This window comes from Frieseomelitta varia, unplaced genomic scaffold (genome assembly GCF_011392965.1).
Source record: "Frieseomelitta varia isolate USP_RPSP 00005682 unplaced genomic scaffold, Fvar_1.2 scaffold_706, whole genome shotgun sequence".
Classification (NCBI taxonomy): domain Eukaryota; kingdom Metazoa; phylum Arthropoda; class Insecta; order Hymenoptera; family Apidae; genus Frieseomelitta; species Frieseomelitta varia.
Genome location: NW_025110486.1, coordinates 278,600 through 304,311, shown reverse-complemented (window position 1 = coordinate 304,311; position 25,712 = coordinate 278,600). Strand labels below are relative to the sequence as shown.

The 25,712-nt window shown below is 44.2% G+C and overlaps 1 protein-coding gene across 2 annotated transcripts in view; it reads left to right on the top strand.

Annotated features, from left to right (window-relative positions):
• The window catches only part of LOC122535347 (zinc finger protein 768-like), a 79,701-nt gene extending 55,277 nt beyond the window's left edge, over nucleotides 1-24,424 (top strand). Inside the window, exons 1-2 of one of the 2 annotated variants that reach the window (XM_043666819.1) lie at nucleotides 17,319-17,546; nucleotides 17,920-24,424. In XM_043666819.1, the coding sequence (XP_043522754.1) occupies nucleotides 17,334-17,546; nucleotides 17,920-19,584 (1,878 nt within the window). In that variant the 5' untranslated portion in view covers nucleotides 17,319-17,333 and the 3' untranslated portion in view covers nucleotides 19,585-24,424. Of the gene's footprint in view, nucleotides 1-17,318; nucleotides 17,547-17,919 lie in introns of those variants that run through there. The other variant, XM_043666820.1, reaches the window with a different exon arrangement.
• The last annotated feature ends 1,288 nt before the right edge of the window (nucleotides 24,425-25,712 follow it).

The following is a 25,712-nucleotide window of genomic DNA, read 5'->3' as shown; positions in this document are numbered from 1 at the left end:
TCAGTTTACTTACTCTTGGAATCTTACGTTTAGCAGTAAAATTAAACTGAATGAAAGATTTCAGAATTGAGCGACTTAACCGCAAGTTATTACAATCCACAATGCCCAGTGTAGGTATTAAATTCAAACGTGATTCTGATCGCGAGTTTAATTCACAGCAAAATCCACCTCACTACAAAATTTCTCGTAAATGAGGCAAGCATGCACTTCAATCCCGCGAGCAGCTGACAATATTGACAAAGTTGACGCTCCAATTGCGTCCAGGCGGCCAACTCTTCGTCATTGTTTACTACAATACCAGATGCAATAAGCACGCATAAATGAGCAAAGGCTCTAACTTTGACGTTAGTGCACCCGCGTTCGAGTAACGAAATTGAAAGTACGTAGAAAGGAAAATTGATTAGCTCAATTTCCAAGAAGTTCTCGCGCTCCCGCACACGCGCGAGAGACCTATAAATCTGCGCCCTAATCGGTGGCCGGTGGTATTCAACCGCGGCTCGTAATTCATCCGTTTGGAGAGAGTAGCGGGCTCCTCGTCTCCCGTCTCTGGACAGGCCAGAGGGAGGACAGGCCGGCGACGCGGCTCGTTTCGCGAATCATAGCGGCGCGATTATTTTCGCGTGCGAAAACGCCTCGCCTCGGTTAGTAGGTGGCTTCGGCTCGTTAAATGCGGGGGCTGACATCAAAGAAGGGCCACGGTCGGCTAAAGTGCTAAAGGCCCTCGGTCGGTCGGTCGGTCGGTCGGTCGTTCGCTCGAGAGAGAGAGAGAGAGAGAGAGAGAGAGAGAGAGAGAGAGAGAGAGAGAGAGATGTTCGCCGGTGTTCTATACTCGGCCAACTTCCACCGGGGCTTACCGATACGGGGCAACTGCTTGGCCGACTGCTTTACGCGATGGCGTGCAAACTGCACCGCACTGCGAGGGAAACAGAGGGAAACTGAGGGAGGAAGGGTGGGAGAGTGAGGGAGAGACCAGCGCGGCGAGGAGATTTGCATACGGGAGATCGCCGCGCTGGTTCGCATATGAGGGGAATGTTTACGATATCCGCATAATGAGGGCGTGGGTGTTTCTATTAAGGCGCGCAGCCGGGCCCTGCATGGATAAGCGTTGCCCTATCCAACCTACGGATCTCTCTGTTGCTCTCTCTTCCTCCCTCTGCCTTTGCATCGTTGTTACTACTACTACTACTACTACTACTACTACCTTCGGCTTTTGTCGGTCGGTTTTTCTTCCTTTCTTTTTCTCCCCACTCTTTTTCGTTGCTTCTTTTTCTTCTTTGCTTTCTCCTTTTTCCAGCCGCCTCTCCGCTCTTTCTTTTTTGCCCGATTATGATACGGGACAGTTGCGTCGTGTATTTAATCATTCTTTAATCATTGTCGAAAATACTGTGAATATCGAGTCAAGATGTATTTTAATTTCTTTTGAGTTTCTGTTTTGCCGTTGTACTATTTTTGATATTCATTTTCAATTGGTATCTCGTTTCCAATTGGTTTCTCGTTCTCCACCACGTCCATTTTCGATATTTATTTTCAGTCGGGTAATCTTATTTCTAGTTTCGTGCTTACACTGTCACTTTGTATTTTCATTCGTTTCGAATTAGCGACCACTGCTAAATCTTGTTTCCAGTTTCATGCTTACAACACTGGTTTTAGCGTCTATTTTTATTCAGCCTTTCTGTAATCGTGCCTCCAGCCTTCGTACTTGCAACGCCATTCTCGGCGTTCATTTTCAATTAATAAGTACTGTAATCTAGTTTCCAGTTTCGTGCTCGATACACCGTATTCAGGCAATCATTTTTAATTAGGTGTCCACTCGAGCCGAAGCAGCTTCAATTCGCTACTGGTCAGACTGTTACGGATACGTCGCCGACGCGAAGTCGAAAGATTCGAAGCCAAGTTGGCTTTGAAGAACGAGTGTTTAGAGAAAATGCGAGCAGAAACGCGACCGTCGCGTTCGTCGGCAGTGCCACCACGAAGTTGCTTCGTCGCGAGTATGGCAACGTATCGTGCGCGACGTGTTTTTTTTTTTTACGGCTAATTAATCGAAAGTGAGAATTACCGCGTAGCGCGTAACTCAAAATCAAAGTCACGCGAAACGTGCGATTTTCTCGACCTGTTATTCCAATCTACCGAATGAAGAATCAGAGGGACGTGATATAATTTTCCAACCAAGTTTCTTCGTACATTTCATTCTTCTCATTCTTTCTTTGACTCACGGCTGTTGTTATTCTAATTCACGAGAGAAGGGTTTCTATCGCGGATAAATTATTAGCCTTAAAGTTCCACTGGAATTAACTTGAATCATTTATCGAAAACGGCCCGGGTAGAAAGAGGGAAGAAAGAAACAGAGACAGAAACAGCCGAATAATAAATGAACGTTGTCCAACGGCACAGTAACTAAACAGTTAACCATTCATACAGTTTTCTTCGTGTCGTTGTTAACAATTTTTCTACCGAAATTTTTCCACCCGAGTACTTCCCAGTACACGCAAGCAGCTCGAGAGACGTTAGTAGGTGAACGAGAGGAGTTACGTGAAAGAAGATACACAAGTATCTCGAGTCGAGAGGAGATGTTGCGTGCAAAAGGTCCAACGACGAACTTCTTCGTAGACGTGACTTCGAGGAGTCGCCCACGCTTCTGCCGGCCTCGAATTAACCTACAATTACGCGATCACGTTCCTCGCCAGATTCTTTCGAATGCGTGGCGTGACGTGTATAATTGTTCGTTTAGAAGCTCTCTGGGATAGATGGTCGTGTATGGCATGGGATAATTGATGCGAAATATTAAGAGGAAGATCTTCTACGTAGGAAAGAATTTTAGAAATTTTATTTTCGTAAAAATTTAACACTACTAACTCATCGCTGACTCAAGAGATATTTACTGACGAATAATATAAATAAATAAATATCTTCGACGAATCGTATAGGAAATGTAGCTTTGTCCAAAATCTGAATTCGATTCATAGAATCGTGCCATAATAATTCAAATATCAGAATCGTAATTTTCTCGCGCAACCGCGGGAACAGAGATTTAAGCAAGAATTTAATACTTAATACGGAAATTTACAAACTATATTTAATTTACAAATTCTCCCTTCGTCGAGATCACGGTGAAAACACGGATCGCGATCATCCGTCGGCGTTGAACCTTTCGTCGTACGTTTTTATGAATATTTTATGGGCTGTTCGATCTCGGTGATGTTGAACGTTGAACATCGATCGTCGATACGGGTTATTTACTTCGCGATCGTGTATAGACGAGTTACACGAAGCCTGTACCTCGGTTCTCGGCGATCTACGTCGTCGACGTAGCCGCAGGCTGCTTTCCTCCATCGATTCACTCGCGACGATCTCGATCGTAGCCAGCTTTCTCTTGATTTTTCTCGAATTTCCCCCTGCTTTGGTTCTTCGGCGCGGCATTGGCTAAGGTCGTCGTTGCAACTGTCACGGTGTGCATCCGTATTCTGCAGTTCTGCTGCACTGCGGTGCCATGACTCTTCCAATGCGGCCCGGGGACGGCTTTGCGCAACGAGCCCACCGAGCATTCTGACCAACCGCTTTCCAACGTATCCCCATGAAAAATGGGAATTTTCGTCTCACGCGAGGCGATGCCTCGCTGACTGGAAGTTCGAATTTAATTTCAATACGGAGGACGATGTTTGCGGAGAACTTTGGAGTTTGTCTTGCGAATGATGCTTTCTTATATACGCAGTGCATTATGCGTGTCGCTCGTGGTTTATGGTAGTTACGAGGACTTAAAGTTCTTGGTAGAGCTATTCGATATAGTGTAAAAAACGAGTGTAAAGATACTTGCGCGGTGACTCGGGAAATCGATCGCGCTACACTCGGAGTTTTAACGAAATTCATTATAAACGATTGCACAGTGGATAAATGATTTTCGTTGACGTGGTTGCAAGAATTCTGAAAACTCTACGCGAAACAATTTTTTCATCCGAGTTTCTATTCTTTCGATATCTGAATAATATCGTCGAGTCAAAATTTCTGTCGGACTGTTAAAGTTTCATTCCACTTTGTATTTTATTATTCCACGTGGAGAAAAATTCGATTGAACGAAAAGATTTCAAGATCGAACAATTCGACTGTAAAATTGCCTCAGTATTCCATAGTTCTTGGCAGTTACGTTCTTCGTTCGTCACATTTTCAAATCTACTGGTGAAAAATTCGAGGATCGTATACAATACATTCTTTTGACTAAAAATATCTTCGCGTCTCAGCGAAATAAAACGAACAGTGTTACAGCGGAATACCCATCGGAATCTCATCTTTTACAAGTAGCAAACGCATTAGTAGAGGATATCATGCGCGAGGAAGTTGAACATAACCTCGCGTTGAGTTATCTTATTCATCGCGCGAGAGCTTTTCTCGCGTCTATGGATCCTGGCGCTGGATTTTCCTGCGGCTCTCGGATAAAATACGAGGTTTTCGTGCAGGCTGACGGAATCCAGGAATTTTGATAGGGAAACGGAGACAGAGCAGACGAGGTTGTTACAGCTGGTATTATCTGTCCCCGGAGAGGATTTTACGAGCGTGGTCGCATTATCAAACGTCGTTGCTCGAAGTAAACGCTTGCAAATGACGCTGCTTGTTACGCGGTCAGTGTTATTAGTTCGTGGAATGCCTGTTGCCTGGCGTGACGCAAAGAATCGAGAGCAAATAGGCAGGCAGGAGCAAATGTTAAACGAACCGGCTATTTGTTTGCGATTAGCGAACCACGATGGGCCCCGCTTCTTCTCCTCGCGAGGGGGATGCTCCTCACCTCCTCTTAACGACCATTTGGTTTTCCCCTCTTTTCCATCGTTCTCGATTCTTGGCGAGTTCAATTCTGACGAGCGCCAAATTTGGACTTGTCATAAAAACTTGCACGAAAAAATTGTTTCTAAATAATTGCGACTAGGCTGCTTTGATTCGTACTTTTGCGGGGAAACAGTTTTGGAAGAGATCGAGTATCTTCAGTATTTTCTGTGTTTCTGCATATTACGTGCATTTTGTGATTTTGGAAACTCCGTTGCATAATTACAGAGTGAGAAATTATCCCTTTACGAGGGCCCAGAAAAAAATTCAAAAATTACAAGATTGGAATACGTTCAACACGTAATCGAAAAACGAATTCGCCGGAAGCGATAATGAGAAGCAAAGAATCGGTAACGCAGTGTTTCGTATTAATTTGTAAGGAGAGCCAAGTACCCGCGCGACAAGAAGCAACAAACAAAGAGCGAGAGTGGGAAAACAGAGGAGCAGCAAATTGAAGTCACATCGCGGGAAGACTACGCCTCTCCCCATGCAATTCCCATGGGCGTACCGGGGAACATCACCTCGGGAATCCGGCGGCCGGTGCATTCCAAGGCTTCGCCGAAGCCCGAAGACCTGGAATCCACCCGCATGAAACGTTCACGCAGCCGGTACAGGTGACTCGTTGGCCGTTCGAGGGACGACGCGGTATCGTCAGGCAGCTCTCTCAGCTGCCGCTTCTCGCCGGCTCCTTTTTAGATCGCCGAGCCGAGTGGCGGATCGCTAATGATTCGCCGCCGGTTTCACGGCTGGCCGTGCGAGAGAAGTCGATGGCGACGCGGAGACGCGAGCGAGCAGGGCCGAGAAGGTGCGAAGCGTAAAAAGTTGACGGGAAAAGCCGCGCGAGAGTTTAATTACCAAAGAAAAACAGAGAGACAGAGAGAGAGAGAGAGAGAGAGAGAGAGAGAGAGAGAGAGAGAGAGACAGAAGTGTGGATGTCAATCGTAACAATCGTCGAAGGAGATTCCAATTTAAGATCGATAACGATCGCTTCGGGAGAGGCAGCCATGGCTGACGTCCTCCGTTCTCGTACGGATGCTTCGCTCTCTAATGGCAGGCAGCGCCGGTTAAATAATTACGCGCCGATTTCAGCTAGCTAGGGCATTTAAATAAGAAGACACGCGGAAGATCGACGCACGCGTGCATCACGTTGAAATGGGATCGGATACTTTGCGAACAGATTCGAACCTTTTGATATAAATAATTGGGCCTTCGAAATTTGCAGGCCCAGAGATCGTTATTAGGTATCGAACGGATTAACCGGAGGTGTACTCATTAGCTCGACGTTTTCACCTTTAATTATTCTCCAACGTTAGGAATTACTCCGCAAAGTTATTTGTTTCAAAGATCGGTATCCTCTTCCTTTCTTTTTTCGAAATTGGATCGACGAGCTTTCCTTTCGTTGGTGTTTTTATCTCTTGCTCTTGGAAAGAACAGCGAGTTAAATGAGCTGTAAAAGAGAGCCGTGAAAGAGAGGCTCTTTTATAATATTTTTCAACCGCGCGCAAAAAAACCAAGGCGCGCGAGGAAAGTGAACCTCGTTCACAGAGGAGGAAGTACCGCGAACGTTGTTTTTTCATTTACCGTTCTTTTCCTTTGTTGGCTCTTGAACGAGAAAGTCGCCGTTTCGTGACATGAGGTTTCTGTCTTCGATATATTAAATATCCTCCTCTCTATAATCGTGATTTCGTAAACAACGTTGCTCCGATCGGTAATTGACCGAAAAATATTCTCCGGTGATTTAGTTCTCGATTGAGTTTCCATCACCATTGACTTTCATCGCCAAAACTGATCGTTGATCATTGACGATTAGTCATTTTAATTTGCGTAAATTAAAATTGACCAATCTAACTGAAATCTAACCGAATCGGGCGAAAAAGATATTGCAGTATCGCTGGATTTTGCTGGAAATTCATACTGTAGAAAATATAATTAAGGAGGTGGAACTTTGATAAAAAATTAATAAATAAACAATTGTTATTTTATCGATATTATGTACAATTTTATACCGAAATTCCATCTTCTCAATTGTATTTTATATTTTATAGTCCTTTCTAATAATCTTTAATGCATATACGAACCTAATATACACACTTATAATAATATAAATTATTATAATTAAATTAAAAATTAATATAATTTAATAAGCTTTGTATATATATATATTTCTGCATACGATTTTCTTCATTAAAAATTGAAAGAAAAAAAACTTTCAATTTTGAAGCGAAAGTGACGGGGGTTGAAGAATCTTCCTTCCACCCTTCTTCCTCGCTAATAATTCCATTCCATCTGCGTGGAACATCTGCCCTTCGTCTCGTCGTTGGTTTCGAGCTTCAAAGCGCTGCAACCCGTACGCAACCGGTTTTCGTACCGAATTCAACTTCGCGCGCGAATTGTCGCGCTCCCAAGGGCGACAGGAGGTGGAAGGCGTGAACGGGGAGAAGTTGTCGCGTCATTAAAGCGAGCAGACGGGAATTGACGTCTTATTATAACATCGGCTAGTCGTTCGGAGGATCAACAAGCAGAGGCGGAGGGCATCGCCCGTTATCATCGAGTCGTCCGAATGATTCAGCGAGTTCGCAGCAGTCCCTTTAGAACCGCATCGGCCAATCGATTACACGCCGGTCGGATCGATGGATCGCGCTAACTAGATCGAAGGAGCAGATCGGTGCTATACCGGCTACCGTGATAACAGGATCGTGGAGATCATTGTTGTGTCGTTTGGAAATCATTTGACAAAAATACCGGGAATACTTTTATGCGCGTTCATAGTGCAACTTTGCTTTTTAATTTTTTTCACGTCATCGTGTGTAAAATTCGTATAATAGTATGCAAATGTGTAATAAAATAATATGTGAAGAATAATACGTTCCATATATAAAAAGAAATAATTTGTGTCTACGGATAACTTCATCAATTACACGATAGTGTAATAAATTTAGTAATTGTAACTCGAGTTGAATATTGCGAACAGCAGCACTGGTAAAATAATAAAACAGCGTGGTGAACGTGGTATTCTTCATTTCGTTCAATTGTTTATCGGAAAGAATCCTTTTGAAAAATACTAAATGCCTAAGATGCAAATGTAATTCTACGTAAAATGTACAAATATCCGATTCGAAACTGATCAATCGGTCGAACGGAGGATTCATCGACCACATTCCTCAACAGCGACGCGAAAGAGTTCGACGAGGCGAATCTCGATGATCGGTTGTTTCCTCTGGCGAGTCGATCGCCTCTACAAGGCTAATAAATTAATTTCGCTGTCCGTGCGATCAAGGCTCGGATAGCGGGAGAGGATGATTAACAGCCAGCTGTCCAACGAGTGTCGCGCGCGTAAAATCGAAGCGGAACGCACCGAGAACGACTTGACAGAGATAGCAGCGCGTTGCGTGGATTTTCTAGATGAGCGGTGGCAGGTCGTCGGTTGCCGGTGTCGCAGAAGAACGATCAGATAGGTTTTCGTGGGGAGGATGCTTCGCCTGCTCGTCAGCCTCTCCCTGTGGAGAAGAATAGACCCAACGACGTATTCCCTGCGCGTCGTAAAAAGAGATCACGTAGCAAAATTCCTTACAAGTCAGGCATTCGGGCAAGCGTGATCTTCTGGTAAGGTTGACGCGTCTAATTGCGTGCCGTCAGCCCTTCGCCGTTGTCGAACCGGGGGTGTAGAAAGTTATGCCATCGGGGCGAGATAGCAGACTTGTCGTTTTTGACTTGTCAGACCAGGTACCACGCTAACTGCTCGTCAACCTCGCTGAAGATGTACCAAGATGCGAAAAGAGGGGGAAAGAGCCGATCGTGCTCGACGATCTGCGAGCCTTGTAAAACGCTTACAACCATTCCCGGGTGACGTTAAGTATGATAGTCGGTTTTTGCATCTGCCGGCGAACGGCGACGAGTCGGACGTTATTTATTGGCTGATGGTAGTCGCCGGTTAAAAACCGGCGAAAGTACTTGTCGCGACCTAGCGACAGGGTTTTCGAGTGCCTAACGATCGAACCGCGCGTTACAGCGCGCGGAGAACGAAAGGACGCGTTCGATGTAACCCTTTCGATGCCGATCAAATGTCCTGGCGTCTTGTAGGAGGTGTACAAGAAGGTAGGAAAACTGGGAGGTAGACTGAGACTCTCTCTCTCTCTCTCTCTCTCTCTATGTAACTGCGTCCTGTGTGTACAGTCAGTCACGAAAGCGTGCATACAGTTACTTGCGAAAGTGTTCGAGCGCTGATATTTTTTGTGAATATGAATTGATCAAGTTTGAAGCAGAAATATAAGAATATATTATAAAATATTTGATAGTAGTAAGTGTACGTTTCAGTAACGATCCGTTGTTCCTTAGTGGGACCATTTTTTTAATACCAGTTACGTGTGATAAATATTTGGTAACTTTTGTATGTGCATTATCAAATCAGTTTTAAACGTCGTCCAGTGTGAAATTTCTGCTATGACAGCTGTTCGAATATTTCTGGCGAGCTGTTACACACGCATCTGTCAAATTTCATATATTTCAGATAGAAAAACAGCTAGCTATAGACTTCAATCAGTTTATTAGCTGAAAGTACATTGTTTCTAAAACATTGACGATATTTTTTACGTTTGTTTAAAAGAACAGGAAACTTGATCACATACAGCAAAGCAAATGATAGTTACTCTGATTATAACTATAATAATAACACGTTTCCTACATACAGTTATGTATAATAGAGTTTGTAATTTTTTGTTCCAATTCATTTATCATGTATTCGTACAGAAAACGTAGTTCCATTTTTTCAGAATCTGTACAACTGTAACTTTGATAAATAAATTAGTAACTCTGTAACATGTTTCGCGAAAAATTTGAAATTTTTATCCGAACGTGGGAACTTTCATCCACTGATTGTGTGTATGTACGTGAGAGAGAGAGAGAGAGAGAGAGAGGCGATAGGTTCGTATAGCTCCTTAAATCAACCCTAGTTGGCCTGTCAACCGAACGGCGCGCGTTCCCTTTCGTGGCGCACAAATTACCACGCGTTTAATTACCGTCTGATATACGAAGGAGGATCATTAATCACTACGCCGATAACCCGTAATTTTCCAGCAACGATAAAATCTGTCGCACGACGCCGAGTCCCGCGACAAGCAGCGTCGTTCGTCAGGGACGTCTCTCGCTCTTTCTCTCGTTTTTTCCCGCTGAAGGAGACGTTGCTGTTCTTAGCGAGACAGGATTTCAGACACTTTGGAATCGTTTCGAATCTGTATCGTATATGTCTGGCGACAAATGCGAGTCACCACCAACATGATTCGGGGATTATAAAGCCTTTGGAAGTCCTGCTAGATTCGAGATAGATCCGAGTCTCGAAAGTTTCGATCGTCTTGGACGTTTTGAAAGTATTTTTAGTGTCTTACGAGTTTTTTACTTTGCAAGTTTAGAGTTTAGAGTGCATTTAACATTTTGAAGCACAAAACTGTACAGAGTGTCTATACTATGTGGAAAAATGCACAGAATATAGTGTAAGTGTCCAAAGTATAGCATTTTCCATAACATCCAGTACGTAGAACAATTTTCCACGAAGGTTCTATCTTTTTGATTCCATTTCCAAAGTATTCATTCGCATAAGAAAATTGCGCGTCGCTTTCAAACCTCTTGTAGCTTTTAAAATATTCAACATGATCGAGAGTTCCAAGATATTCAAAGCTTCCAGGACGATCAACACTATCGATACGTTTAAGCTCGTAATCGTTATAGTCGTATTTTTGAATTTTTCGCTGTATTCGAAGTCATTCTGTCGCTAGCAGTTTGATGGGAAGAGGAAGGGCGGATGGTGGCGAGAGGAAATGGAGGAAACGCGCGCGCGCACAACACGATCAAAAGAGCGATCCTGTTGCTTCTATATAGATTTTTCTCCCTTGCGCATGGTGCTGCACTTTCTCTCCGCGCGGCGTCCGTGGGCGTTCGCGCGGCGAAAAATAGAGCAGCAGAGAAACACCCTTTGACGTCTCGGAGGACGAACAGCTGAAGTCGGACGATCGATAGCCTGGAAACGAGAGCGAGATTGAACGCGCGATGCAACTCGGCTCGACTGACCGCCAGTTCCACGATTTTCTGCGCGGCTCTCTCTCTCTCTCTCTCTCTCTCTCTCTCTCTTTCTCGCTCTTTCTCTCCTCAGTTGAGATTTGCTCGACGCATTTACAATTTATAACGACGCAACGAGGAAAAGATGAGATTGATCCACTTTGACGAGACTTGCGTTCGTAGTGTTTATTATTAAATTGTCGATGTTGATGACACACGGAGGAAACCTTTAAATGCAATTTGCACAATAATCGAAATTAGACAGACACACAATATTTGATTGAAGTAGAATTTGTTCATTTAGTCCAAAGGCATCGTGAGACGAAGCGTTGTTGCCTCCACTCGAAATATATATAAAATCTCACTCTTTTTCTCGCGCCGATTCATTGCTCGCGTTAACCGCGAATAGAATCTGGCGATGAAGTTTCTCTACCCTATGGAGGCCTATGTAGATACCAACGATCGGCTTCTCTTCGGTAGCCCGTCTGGTTTTTTGGTAGCAGTTTGCCGGAGTCCCACCGCCACCGAGCCAAGCCTCGCTGCCCTAAGGCCACTCTTTCCTTCCGAAGGAGGAACGGTGGATGAACGGACGTAGGAATGGCTTCGATCTACTCTCGTTCGCGTTCCACGATGAAACAGAAACTACCACAGACTTTGGTGTTTTAATTAAAAAGTCGACAGAGCAGCTGCCCGATTATTATTTTACTTGTCCGATTGTTTCAATTCCATCTCGAGTTCATCTGAAGTTAATTTCTCGACTTGTGCGGCGTGTCTATTGTGCGGCGTGTTTCGACGAGGGTGATTAAGAACGGCAAGGGAAAGTTAATAGCTGTTTTCAGCTAATTCGACGGTGTACGACAACAGGTTGTATATATAAGGGTTCTTCCCCCCCCCCCCCCCCCCTTTGCGGTGTGAGAAACGTGTCTCGATGCAGGCGCCGGAACGAGTTTCTTTGATTTTCGTTTTACTTGACGTGCTGTTCTCGCGGTCGTTTTCTTTCGTGATCACTTGACCAACTGATCGAGCTGACGTATGAAATATTCCGTTTCCGAGGAATATAATCGGTTTATATAACGAGATACGAATTAACCCCTTTCGAACGTTACTTATAATCCAACGCAGACATATTTCAAAATTCAATCCAAGCAGTGACAGTACCGAAATTTAGCCGAAGCTTCAATCTCAGTTTGCATCCAAGTCAAATAATTGCATCAAAGTCAAATATCTTTTTATACAGTGTCAAGACAACGAGGAGTTAACTGGTTATTTTTTTTTTTTTTTTTTTTTAATTATAAAGAGGTTTGAGAGATTAATTTTATAGCATGTAAAGAGAAAACATTTACAAATTGATAACTGATAAATTTGATTCTGTGCTTCAAATGATTCGCAAGCAGTTCGTATTCATCGTCGGAGCAGCGGAGCACCCGGTATATGGACAGATCGAGTGGGAGAGAAAGATCAAGCGCTCCACCCACGCCCATGTCTCAACCTGTTCTGTTTCTCCCGTCGAGCCGCGGTTACAGGTGCCTCCCCGAGGGCATTCCTGCTGGAATTCTTCACCGATGATCTTCTCCCGGCCCTCCTGCAAATTCTCCGGCCGCGGTCGCTCCGCTGTTTACCAACTTCACTCCAAATCGATCCAACGATTCCATCCTCCTCTTCCACCTCCTTTTTTCTTCATTCACCTCTTTCTTTGCTTCTTACTAAAAATTTCTTCCTATATACGTTTGTTGAAATGTGCTTCCATTTTCTTCTCTTCAGAAATTCAAATCGTCACACACATTTGCTCTGTTTTCTTTCTTTTCAAGACTTTTCTTTGTATTTATCATGATACTTTTTCTCCTCTTCTCTCTTTAGAGATTTATTACGTTCTGTACTTTTTTCTCTTCAAGTGATCGCAAAGATCCCTTCTTTTTTTTTTTTTTTCTTTTCTAGATTTTCTCTTCGCTCTAAATCGTACCAAAGATTTCTTCTCTTGCACCTCGTTTCACCGTATCTTCCTTTTTAAAATTTTTTCTTTACTATAATCTATTCTCCTCTCTATCAAAGATTCATCTATTAAAGGCTCTCATCTACTCGCATCTTCGTATCTTTCCTTCTCAAAATTTTCTTATTTCCTTACTTACGGTACTCTCTTTAGTCTTCTCCTTTTAGAGATTCATTCTGAAACGCATCTGAAAGCATGTTAACGTGATAGGCGATCTAACGAACCGATTAAGTTTCTCCTCTCTGTTAACGTAACACGGTAATCGCGTTGCGTAACCGCGTGACGCAAAGCGACGCCCGTGGTGATTTCTTCGAACGCCGACGCGCGTCCAGTCGAATCAGCCTCAAAACGAAACCGGCCGACCATTAAGCTATCCTAAATGCCCTTCGACGGTGTGGTAGTACCAAAGAGACAGGCCTACCCTGACTGGCCGCGAGAGAAAGGAAGCAGAGAGCCGCATGTGCACGAGAGCCGCGAGAGCACGCCTTTCGAGTTTCATGAAACAAACTCTGAAACGCGCGTCGCGTCCATCTCTCCCGCGAAAAAGTCCAATATAATTAATATTTTTAATCTTCGACGACTCTCTGCTATATACCGTGCGGCTGCGAATGATACCGAATGCATATTTGAATAATTTCCTGCCATCAGCTGAGGAAATTAAAATGTAGAAGTACGTTAATAGTACCTGAATATAGAAATCTAGAAATGTGTTGACAGTTTCCGAGCAGAAAAATTTTAGAGACAGTTCCAACGTTGCAGTTGATACACGAGCATTTTTTCAATGGAACAGATTGAAACACCATGTGGCTAGTTGCGAAGATATATTTTCAAACTAGCGTCAATAGTTCGGTCACATCCTACGAGATCTTCCAAAAGTATATATACATTTACTGTTTCTACAGTATTTCTTCTATTCTCCATGCTGTTACCAAGTAATTTACAGGAATATCCACGCGTTAACGTTCAAGTTAGGAAATGTTCTCCTACGTTCGAATTAGCTTCTTGCAACAAACGAGAATGGTTCAGCCAGAACATTGGTACGCGACAGCGACAGTTAAAAATATCACGTGCAGGAAAACAGGGAAGCGCGCAGTCCGAAATTTGCGGATACGCGAAAGGAGTATAAAAATGAGAATGGCAGTGGGGAGAAAGACACGGTGGTGAAAGAAATAGGAAGAAATAGAGGAAACGAGTGAAACGAGAAAAAGGAGAGAGGGGATGGCAGCCACGTCGCACGCCCACATCTCCTCGCGTCCGGGGGACTTGTTCTCGGCTTTTACGTTCTGACGTCTTTTCACTCCGTTTACGAGTCCCCTTTGCGTTTTACGAGCGATCATCGGGGGCCCTTTCTCTCTCGGCGAGATTCTGCCGAGGCCAAGACGAAGGAGAAAGGGAGGGTCGCGAGGGAAACAACAAGACGATGATCGCGGCAGGGAAGAACAGGAACGTACAAAGACCGCCGTACGAGACTCGCTGTATCCGTCGTCGATCTCTCGATTCGCCGATACGCGAATATCACGGATATCTTTCCTGCGAAGAAGGAAACTCCAAGTCCATCGAAGATCTCTCTCGTGTACGAAGCGATGTGGATCGATAAGGATGCGAGAGATACACCGTCCCTATTGTTAGTCTCGTCGATCGAGGCTATTCGCGTAATATTAGCACAATGATCATTTATTCTCTTGTGCAATTGGAGTCAATATAGGATACGAGTCAATATAGGATTTTCGTTTCACACGATTGGAACTCTCGTTCAGATGAATGAACGCAATTGATAAGCGTTCGTTTAGTTAGATACTAACTGTTATTTGTAAGAAATCGATCGAAACTTGCAAATGATCCTTTTCTCCATTTTCTTCTTGTTTCAAATGAGACTTACATCTCGTGGAATGTAACATAGATTTGATGCAGACATAGATTTTATCAACGAGCATAAATTGACGAATAGAGCGCGACTTCTTCCGTCGTCTCTGTGTTTGTCTCTTCCGCTAGCAGTGAACAATTACGAAAAGTTTTTACGCGGAGGCGTTAAATTGAAAGTTATTCGACGTGTCGCGAACCAACTATAAAATTTCCGTGCAACGGTGACCTGATATTCGTGGATCGCGTGGAGCTGATTTTTCGCTGGCGCGCTTCCAGCCAGGCATTCGGCCGCTTCGCCATGAAAGGATCCTCGCGCGGCGGCGAGAGTAACACGCGGTGTTCAAATCGATTTGAAAGAGCCGCGCCGCACGCCCTAGAATGCGACAGGCTGGAATCGCTGGAAAGTCCGGACATCTGTGTCGCTGAGCTCGGCTTCCGCGAATTTCTATTCCACCGATGCGACTAATTGCGCTGGAAAATCGTTGTCCCCGTCGTCTTTCGCGCGGCGGAGGCTGCACAGGTTGTAAAAGGGCGGCGCGTTTCGCGCATAATCGCCGCGATAAATCTCGATCGAACGTTTAAAAACGACTCTGTCAGCGGACGATTCGAACAGTCGACGTTTCAGTTTGTGGAGGAAAGGAAAAAAAGCGAGGCACACCTCAAAGTTGCTAGTTTTCTGTGGTTTTCCATCTCTCGGGATCTAGATACGTACATCATCGTTTGGATATTGAACAAAGAAGTTCTTCTTCTTTGTTTTCTTTTGAGACAGGACGAAATTTTTACGTGGAAAAGATATTTATGTTTCGTGTATTGAAAAGGAGAAAGTTCGTATGGATTTTTGGAACATAGTTAATTCTTCTTTGTCAAATAATGTGATACATCCATCTAGATATCCAGATATTAGGCATCTTACGAAAATTAAGCGAGTGAAGTTTTTTTTTTCTTTTTATCGTAGATTTATTTATCGTTTAAAAACATCTGAACATTTTTTCCCCATATATATATTTACGCAGTTTTACATTTTTCTTCCAAATTCGGCTTCTTTAACGACTTTTTCTTGCCTCAACTATTTAAACTATTTACACCCACGTATCGTATAATACGTAGATATATGATATAATGTGGACTATAGATATAAAAATACATATAAAAATTTTTTTCATTTGCCGCCGATATGAAATCACGAATTTTTTCCTGTTTGCCGTCCATCTTTAACATCACACGCTCACTCCATAATGAGATATTGAAACGATTGAAAATTACACACGTATATGTACGAACATTCTAACATCTATCTTATGCACTTCGCTTACCAATTGCGAAGTATCTTTCTTTAACAAGACCCAAACGTATAGACGTCAGCTTTATGAGAATGACGATTCAATGAGGCGAGAAACTTCTTTGACGTTTTTGTTTCAAAATTGTTGACTGCGTGAATAATAGTTTACGTAAAGGATTGAGCGTAGGTAATTGCATATGAAAGAAAGTAACTATTTTAACGGATAATTTAGTTTTTCCTGCGTTTTTATCGTCACTTTTTTACGTTGTAAGAAAAACGGCCGGACTTACATACTTGCGTATTCATCTTACGCGTATTCTACGTAATTTCGTAGCTAGCCATTCATAGAATTGTCGACGAACGATTAAAATGGAAACTTCGAACTCGTTTAGCGACGTTTAGCAGATTTTAAGTCAAGACGTTATCTATTTTATTTCACTGAAAAATTATTTACACGACAAACCCGTATCCGAAATTTACATTTGATTCTCAGAATCACATTGATTTCTCCGTAGCGATCAATTATTTGGCCATAAGGCAGCTAACGTTGAATATCCGAGAGACAAATGGCTTCGCCCACACCGAAAAACTGTTAGGTTTAGTTGGATTCGTCGCGTGTGCACGTTGATTCATGTGCTCGTCGTGCCTGTGTCTTTTGCGCACCATTTAAATTTCAAATAGACCACCTTCTATACCTGTGGACTTGCACGTGATTTTATGATAAAGTATCGAGCAAGACGAGTCGCGTGATCCACGCACGCTTTCGTTATAAATAAATGCGCTGCACTTTGTAAGAGATGTGGAAATCTTTGCTTGCTCGTAGTAGTCACGTTGAAGCGACAGTATCTAAATCGGGACCTTCTCATTCGTTATTCGTTTGTCGAAAAAACAGTTTCACAAGTTTTATGTCACAAATGAGCGGAATAGACGTTCTCGAAAATAAAATAAATCCTGTTTGAAACTCTTTAAAATTGTAGAATCGAAGTTCATAACTCAACTGTTGTATAAACGTGTAGTATCGAGGGGGTCAGTTGCTCGAATTTCAATCAAAATGGCAAATTTCTGTCGATCAGAGTTGGACGATCGCGCTCGAACGACCACGCGAGCGACGCTCACCCTCCTCCTTCCCCTCCTACCCTCCGAGAAGTTGTTTTCCTTTTCAACGAAATTACGAGAAAATTGATTGGAAGGTGAGAGATCGTACGTCATCGTGCGACGCGCACATCGCGTCAATCGAAAGCGTCGTGCAAACAGCGCTCGACTCGCGTCATCGATGCCATCTCGGTAAGGGAAATCGATCGATCGCGCGATCGTCGCGCCTTTTATTTAATGGCTACGCGACGCTCGATGACAGACGGTCAATCATCACCGTCCCGTGGAAATAATCGTGCGAACGCGTTCATCGTGATCTGCTACGACCGTGGTAACCTCCGTGGACGGTGGACGGAATCGCGTTTCGCCTTCAGTAACGAGGATCGGTGTCGTTTGGTTCGTCGATCGAAAGCTCGACGACTCTCCTCCTGTTTCGTCGTTGCGCCCGTGGTTCGTTGCGTCGACTCGGTAAGCAAGGAGATACCTACGGAACGCGAAGCGTTTCCTCTCAGAAAACTCTCGCGGAAAGAGATCTTGCGGTCTAATGACGCGAAACCCTTTTGAGTAAGAGCGTAATGGCGGAGCCGGTCAGCGGGGCGGATAACAGCGAGATAAGGTCGCGCGCGTTTAAGCGCAGCGCGTGCACGCACGCCGGTGATTCGCGTCCGCGTCCGGCACTAAAACGATGATTCATGAAATTACGCGGTGTGTGCGTCGGAGAGAGCGATCTCGCGAGCAATCGGAAATGAGCGCGCGGCCGAGGACTGTAATTTACCAATATCCAAGAGATTACAGGGAAGGAAAATAGAAGTAAGAGCGGCGTGGTTTTTCGTTGTTTCAGGACGAGGTGGGAGGCAGTACGGTGGTAGCCGAGGGTGTAGTAGGCGGCATAAAGGGCCCAGGCGGCGGGTGCCGCGCATCCTCGATGACGATGGCCGAGAGCGCCGTGGAGGACGCTGCAGCCGCGCCCCCGGGTCCGGCCAAGCCGCCACCGCCCTCCTGCACCAACAATAACACCCTGGCGGCGACCGCGAATCGCAACCATCGGAACCTACGCAGACGAAAACGGCTCGACCAGGTGTTGGACATTCTGCAACACCGGAGCTCTCCGTCCGAAGGCGAGGTGTTGAGGTTCGAGGGGAGCGTGCCAGCGTCCGAAGAGGAGGAGGACGTGTTCGGTTCGCCTAGGTCGTCGTCGTCGAGATCGGTCGCAGATCCACCGTCTGGCATCAGTTTGCTACCACTTAGGCTGAAGAGCGAGGAGCCCGTAACACCGCCTGCCGAGGAAGAGTCGTCCAACAGCACCGATCAACAGCAACAGCAGAATCATCATCCTCATCATCCGCACTATCACCCGCATCATCATCGTCATCGGCACAGGCATCACCACAGAAACAGCAACGCCAACAATCAGTACGACAGTCAGCTACACCCGCGTCACCATCAAAGATCCTCGGTGGCCAAATATGCTGGTTGCACCTGCGTCCAGTGTTCACAGTCGACCAGCCCACCCTCGATGGTGCTACCATCGCCAACGTCCCCGTTGACACCTCTCACGCCGTTGACTCCGTTGACGCCACTCACTCTGCCGCCGTTGACACCAGGATCCCTGTCGTCGTACAGTTTTGAGCACTATATGCAGACCAAGTACCTGCCGGACATCTTCAGAGGAAGAAGCCACTCGGACTCGGACCTGGTGCCAGGATGGGACCAGAAGCCTCCGCTCTTCACCTCATCCGTGTTTTTCAACCATCCATCGTTGAGAAGCAGCCTGTTAGAGAGCGAGACGACCAGCCCGCAGGAGTCGCCGTTGGATCTCTCGATGAAGAGCCTGATGGCATCGGCGGCGGCCGCTGCAGCGGTTTCCGGCAGGCCACCCGCCCTCCAGCTACTCCCACCTGGTATCGTGTCGAGAGGCTCGGTGAGCGTTCCGGTGGTAAAGGGCGACGTGGCATCGCCAACGACCAAGGAGAGCGTCGCCGTGAGATACAACCTCGAGGTGTCGCCGGTGGTGGAGGAGATGCCGCCCGGAGCAGACGTGGCATACGTGTGCCCAGTATGTGGTCAAATGTTCAGTCTGCACGACCGACTGGCCAAGCACATGGCCTCGAGGCATCGTAGACAAGGTCCACAGGACGCATCTGCCAAGGCGTATCTCTGCGACGTGTGCAAGAGGAGTTTCGCCAGGTCGGACATGCTCACCAGACACATGAGACTGCACACTGGCGTCAAACCATACACGTGCAAGGTTTGCGGCCAGGTATTCAGCAGGTCGGACCACTTGAGCACCCATCAGCGAACGCACACCGGCGAGAAACCGTACAAGTGTCCGCAGTGCGCGTACGCCGCTTGTCGCCGAGACATGATCACCAGGCATTTGAGGACCCACGCCAGATTTCCCGATGTTCAGACGCCTAAGAGCGAGCCTGGCCTCCTTGCCGGCGAAGACAGCCCAACGTTCGCGCAGGAGATGGCCTCCCCATCGGCGACCATCAAAGCTGAATGACGACGGCCAGATTTCTCGCCCGTGATTGCAAGCGGATTTCGAGGACGTGAGCTTCGACCACCAGCCTCGACCAACGGCTTTGTCGCCGAAATTCCAACGTCTCGACAAAGCCGATGACAGGACGGACGAACGACGCGCAGCAGGACAACGACGCAGGAGGGCAAGGTCGACTCGTCTCGTTCGAATATCTCAGCCCTTCGACCTGTCGTCGATGACGAGGCCAGTCACTATCCAGCTACTCTAGAGTTAAGGAGAATTTTCCGTTACAAAACTGGGGTTTCCCTGTTTTCGTAAATACGTCTCGTCGTCACGCATCGGAACACACCTTTATCGTCGGTCTCTTGAAACTTTATCGCGATCCTCTCAACAGTATTACACGGTACTCGTCTTCCCTCCCGTTGCTTCACCTCAAACGTTTCGACGACGTTCATCATTCTCCTCCCCCGGAGGTCTTTGTTGCTCGAGACCGAGACGAGCGGCCGTTCGTGAATTATTCCAAAAACTGCTTACCGCCTCGCGTGGAATTCGTTCGTTTTGGAAGCTTTGGAAGCTACGAGTAAAATACGACGAGTCGTCGATTCTGTTGATTGTTAATTGTTCCAAAACTTAATTCCTTTCGACACCTGTAACGTTCTTTTCGTGCCTTCTCGAAGTCTACAAAATTGTATTTTCTATCTCTATGAAATGGAATGATTCTTTTCGAAATTCCAAATGTTTACAACCATCGGATATTTCGTCGGAATTTAATGAAAGTCCATGCGATCGTTATTCATCTTTGAAATCTCTTCGACCGCGCGCAAGCTTCTGTCAAAGGACGATGGTCACTCTCTCTCGATTGTTTTGCGTTTCGAAACGGGAACGACCCGAAAGCATTGTTCCCGCGGGAGTTGCTCGCGTCAAAATTCCAAGATTCAAAATTCAGAAATGCTCGATCTGCGCGAATCGAAACGTTCGAGATACTCGCGATCTTCTCGCGCGGTGTTTTGCGAGTTTCGCGGGTTTTACTCGGAGATGAGAAGAAACTTGTGCCAAATTTTCACGGTCGGCCCACGTTGTCAAGCCACGTTTTCGCGTGGTTACATATCAATCGAGCTGAGTGCGTTGAAAAGAAGATCGTTGCTGATGTTCGTTACCGTTTTCTTTCTAAATTTTCTGAATTTTCTTTCAATGATTCCGTAATGATGCCACTTTCCTTTCGTTTGAACAGTCAATTGAATTTCCCGGTCAAGTTTTCCATTGCTGTCGATTAATTTTTAACAAGAAATAGTTCGTTTCTCGTACCTTCGAAATGACGAGGAATTAAAATTGATGTATAAACAGTAAACGTCGTAAACTTCATTTCAAACGGAACGTAACAAATTTGAAACAAGACGAATGAGAAAATTTCAAAGTAAACGAGAAACAATCGTTCCTTTGCAGCTGATAACAGCAGAGTTATCTGAATTTTAATTTGACGTGGGCATGCTTTGAAAAGAAGATATTCAACGTATCAGGAAAAACGTGACACTTGCTCGTCAACAACGATCTTTTCCAAAACTCATTCGTCGCCGCGCGAAAGCGAAATCGTCAATTCAGACTGTTGTCCGGATGTTAAAGAAAGAAGAAGAAAAAAAAAGAGAGAGAAAAAAAGAAGATAGAACCGAGTGCGTGATCGGTAGATGTTAGCTGTTGTAACGATTAACACACAGGAGAGAGAAAGAGAATGTGTGCGTGCGCGTGTGTTGTTTTATTGGACGTTGCGAAATTCCTGTCGACAGCGACGTGTTATATATTTATCGAAAATTATCGTTTGTTGCTCGCGAAAAAAAAAGAAAGAAAAAAAGAAAAGGAAAAGGGAAAGGCACTCGAATGTTTTTTCGAGGCTGTCTCGCTCGAGGAGATTTCGATTTCGAGATATATACTTACTGTACAGGAGGAACGCAGACGAACCCGCGAGACGTGACGATTTTCCTTCCCGTGCGGAAGGAGAATGAAGAAATAAATAAATAAAAAGAAAAAAAAAAGGCGAAAGAAAACGCAAAAAGAAAGAGAACGAACGTAACCGTACCTGCAGAAAGAAAGAAACTTAAAGCATAATAAAAGCGTCTAGCTGTAACGTTAATTAGTGGATAACATTAATATTATTATTGCGTTTTATTATTATTATTATTGCTATTATGAATATTAATATTATTATTATTATTGATAATAACATCGTTCTCGTATTGTCAACTGTTGAGCGTGATGAATGTTTCGTAAACGCGTGCGTGAGAAAAGAGACAAAGATATTTTTTTATCCGAGAAGAGACAGAGAGAGAGAGAGAGAGAGAGAGACTTCGCGAAAGGGTCGCGAGAGAGGAGAAACGAACAGCGAGCGCGGGACGCGGAGAGCAAGTCACAACGAAAAATGTTTCGCAATCATTAACGCGATGTTGAAATTCGCGGACAGTCGAAAATCGAAACACACGAGAAGTGTATAGCGTTTGTTCTTTTCCAAATTTGTCCGACTCTCTCGCGAAGCACGACGTTTCCGGTCCACGGTGGCCAGATATCAATTCGTTAACTAGTGTATTTGCGACGAAGCGCAGGCCGATTCCTCGAGAATTTCACTTTCAGTGCGGACGATCCCTCGGAAAAATACTCACACAAGTTCGACAGGCGGATCGCGAGACAGGCGAGAAATGTATACGTGCTACGTCGATCGAGCGTTTTTTCGCCAGACACACTCGTCGGGGAAGCCGGTGAAGGTACAACATGTTGTCGAGAACACGACAATTCCGAGCAATCGAAATGAAAATTGGCGATTGGCGGGGAGAGACTGGAAATTACAATTTCGTCGCGAAAGTGTGTGAAACGGGAGGAAAGAACGGGAGCAAAGTCTGTCGAAGAAGCGTCGATGACGTCGGTGCGTTCACGTGCTACGTACGACGATTCCACCGGAGAGACTACACGCGATCAGCTACTTCAACCTTGCTCAACCTCGACCGTTTCGCCTTTTTCCTTGCCATAACTCGGCCGCTGTCCAGTGTGTGTCTCCCGTGTGGCCACGGTAAAACGGGCAGTGACGAAATGTCGCGAGTCACGCCCTGTGTAAAACACGCACGATGCTCATCCGTGTGAACACGCGCGAGCACACGATACGCGATGTATACACATACACACACGTACGAAACACGACACATACCGTACGATAGATAGACGCATTGTTCAGGAAAATACACACGGTGGTGAAGAAGTGCGCGCAGTTCGAAAACGCGCACGCAGGTACGTATATCTGTATTTTTGTATACCGAGGTTTTTTCTAATTAGTCTACCGTCTTAAGCGTTCCGAGGAGGAACGGAACGTGTAATTAGCCGTTAAGGGGAAAAGCTGTCTTTGCTTGCCATTTTAACTTGCCTCTTGTCGATCGAACGATTACTCGGAAGGCAGCTTGTCGGAGTGACGAGAGAAGGATACACTAGGTGAAGGGGAGGAGGAGACGGAGAGACCTCGAGACGGAAGGTCTCGTACAGGTGGACTTCGACATTTTGCTCAGAGGGAGAGAGAGAGAGAGAGAGAGAGAGAGAGAGAGAGAGAGAGAGAGATCGCCGTGTAATTTAGAATTTTCAAAATACAAAATCTCGTAGTTTCGAAACGGGCGTACACGATATCGCGCGAAAAATTGAGGGATTTTCTGTTTTCTTTTTACTGATGTTCTTCGTGGTTCTTTTTTCTTTTTCCTTTCTTTTTTTCGTTTTTTTTTTTTTTTCTTCCTTTGAATTATTTCTTCTTTTTGAAGACGCGAAATCATATGGATAAATTCGGTTGTGTGTTCGCTACAAGTTGAAACAACTTGAGGTTTGATTGTTGATTTGATTTTCTAACGAAAATTTCGACTTACGCGATCTTCGCGCGATTTAATCTTTAAAACACAGAGAGAATCCTCTCGCTGAAACGAGACCTTTTTTCGCTTGGTCAAACGTAGAGTGGACACGAAACGAAAAATAAAAAAAATAAAAAAATAGGACGTATAATTGTATAATAAAAGAAAGAAAAAAGGAGAAAAAAAATATGAAACACGCGACGTCGTGTCGTCAGGCAATTAAGCGATCGCCGTGCCAGACAAACAACCTGTTCTTGTAATTATTAACACTCATTTAGCCATTCGTACGATTATAATTATTTCTATTATTATTATTAATTATTATTATTATTATTATTATTATATTATTATTAATTATTATTAATTATTACGCCTAGTTACGTTGTTAAGTAATTAATCATGTTTAATGCTTCTATTATTTATTTTGTTATCCTATTTGCAAGTCAAGCTTCCTATTTTTCGTCCTATTCTTACACTCTTCCCCACTTTTTTTTTCTCCCCCTTGTTCCTCGTTTCATCGAAAGAAAAAAAAATATATATATATATCCCATCCGACTCTCGTCGTCCTCCAGAACGGGATGAAGAAGAACGCTTCGTTCCAATCATAAACATCATTTCGCATTTACAAGCTCGTGCTCGTGCTTCTTCTTCGCCCTGTCTCGCGTCGTTTTCTCTTCCGTACGTTTGAAAAACGAGGAAAGACGACGAGCGACGACCGAGAACGGGTCTCCTTCCCCGCGGGAACCACAATTTCTGCGGTTCCGCGACATTCTGTTTACGTTTTTTTGTATAACGACGAACAAGTTAGAGATTTTCGATAAAGAAAAAAGAATAAAACAAAAAAAAAAAAAAAGAAAAAAAAAAGAATGAAACAAAACGAAGCAAACGCTCACGATGATTTCTGTAAATTATTGACGACGATGATTGTGTATGTTAATTTATAAATTATGTTGTGTTTACGATTCGTGCCAGAAAAAAAAATATAATTTTTCAACGAACCTGCCCAGCGCGTTTTCATTGGTTTTCATTTGGAATTTCCGACTTCCCCGATTCCTTTCTTTTCTTTCTTTTTTTTTTTTTTTTTTCATAGTTTCCTTCCTTTTTCTCTCTGTTGTTCCCACTTGTTCCTTTTTATTTATTTCCGTTTTAATCGCGGGTCCGTTTGTTTGATTCGGAGTTTAATCGTGATTAAACGGTGTCGTGCCTTCGTCGTTGTAGCGTGTCGAAGGAAACCGGGGATGGCGTGTCGCCGAATTATAAAATACATATCATCTTAAGGCTGAAGATACACGGTAAAAAGCGTACAAATATTTTTTCATGTGCTCGGTGAAACTTTGCAGGAAGAAGTTGGCACCTCCTGTAACTCGTCCACCATTTTGCGCACGATCAGTGTCGTGCAGAATCGCGACGATTTAACGTGAAAGATCCAAACGGATTTCGAATATATTTAAATCAGTATCGCTGGTTTCACGACAATAATCGACAACTTGAATAACCATTAACCCATTAAGGACCAAGAAATAGTTTGTAGTTCATTAGACTGCATAGATGTTTGTGCAAATTTGAATTTTTGCGTACACAATTTGAGGAGGAAAAAGCAGAGATTTGTTTCACTCGCTTTTCCATTTTTGAAATATGTTCCAAATTTATTTTTTTTCATCATAACTTTTTTTTTTATGTTACAGGCAATCTGCGCACTCTTTCAATATTAAATTTCTTATAAATGTCCGCAGTATAATCGTAATGTTATTATAATATTTCATAAAATCGCAGATTTAGAAAAAGTGGAAAACAGTATCAAGCGAATTCTTGAAGTACATTTTCACATGCACGGTGTTAGGAAAAGAACTCGATAATGTAAATTGACTGAGAAAGATTGGAAATAAAAGATGTTGCCCCTTAATGGGTTAAACGACGAAATTTAGTTAATGCACAGCACTGTTCGTGAATGGAAAGAGCTCTCGTCGATAATTGAACGTCCTCGCGGCCTTTTTCCTTTTTTTTTTTCCTTTTTTTTCGAAGGAAAGAGCTCGAACGGATTTTGCCACGTTCCCTTTGTACTCGTTTCTGCGATCACGAGTCGATAAATCCTTGTATCTGTACATCGAACGACAAACTGTATGTTGCTGCACCTCTTACGATGAAAATATATATACACGTTAATTGTTTCTACATTGACTGTGATTTATCAATGAACATCACCAAATTTCGTCTTCGTAGTTGTCTTTTAAATATTTTTCAAATTACTCTTACTTTTACAAATCTCTTTTTTTAATTTTTCAATAG